Source organism: Guillardia theta, assembly GCF_000315625.1.
Source record: "Guillardia theta CCMP2712 unplaced genomic scaffold GUITHscaffold_149, whole genome shotgun sequence".
Taxonomy (NCBI): Eukaryota; class Cryptophyceae; order Pyrenomonadales; family Geminigeraceae; genus Guillardia; species Guillardia theta.
Window position 1 is genome coordinate 66,752 of NW_005434525.1, and position 231 is coordinate 66,982.

The window sequence follows — 231 nt, forward strand, 5'->3', positions numbered from 1 at the left end:
AGGAGGAGGAGGAGGAGGAGGAGGAGGAGGAGGAGGAGGAGGAGGAGGAGGAGGAGGAGGAGGAGGGAAGGGCTGGCTGAGGGTGAGAGGGGAGGACTAGAATGAGGACCTTGTTGACAAGAGTGCAGTAGGCGATCTGAAAGCTGCGAGTGTTGCGTCTGAACAGTCACAAGCAGTTGCTGGTGGGCAGAAGAGTCAGCGGAGGTGAAGAGGCGGAGGTGAGAGAAAGAG

The 231-nt window shown here is 58.9% G+C and overlaps 1 protein-coding gene across 1 annotated transcript in view; it reads right to left on the bottom strand.

The window, feature by feature from the left end:
- Positions 1-231, bottom strand: part of GUITHDRAFT_119524 (hypothetical protein) — a gene marked incomplete at both ends in the record, with an annotated part of 8,142 nt that overhangs the window by 5,363 nt on the left and 2,548 nt on the right. The window contains one exon of the mRNA XM_005821214.1: positions 110-158. Coding sequence (XP_005821271.1) covers positions 110-158 — 49 coding nt within the window. The remainder of the gene's footprint in view (positions 1-109; positions 159-231) is intronic.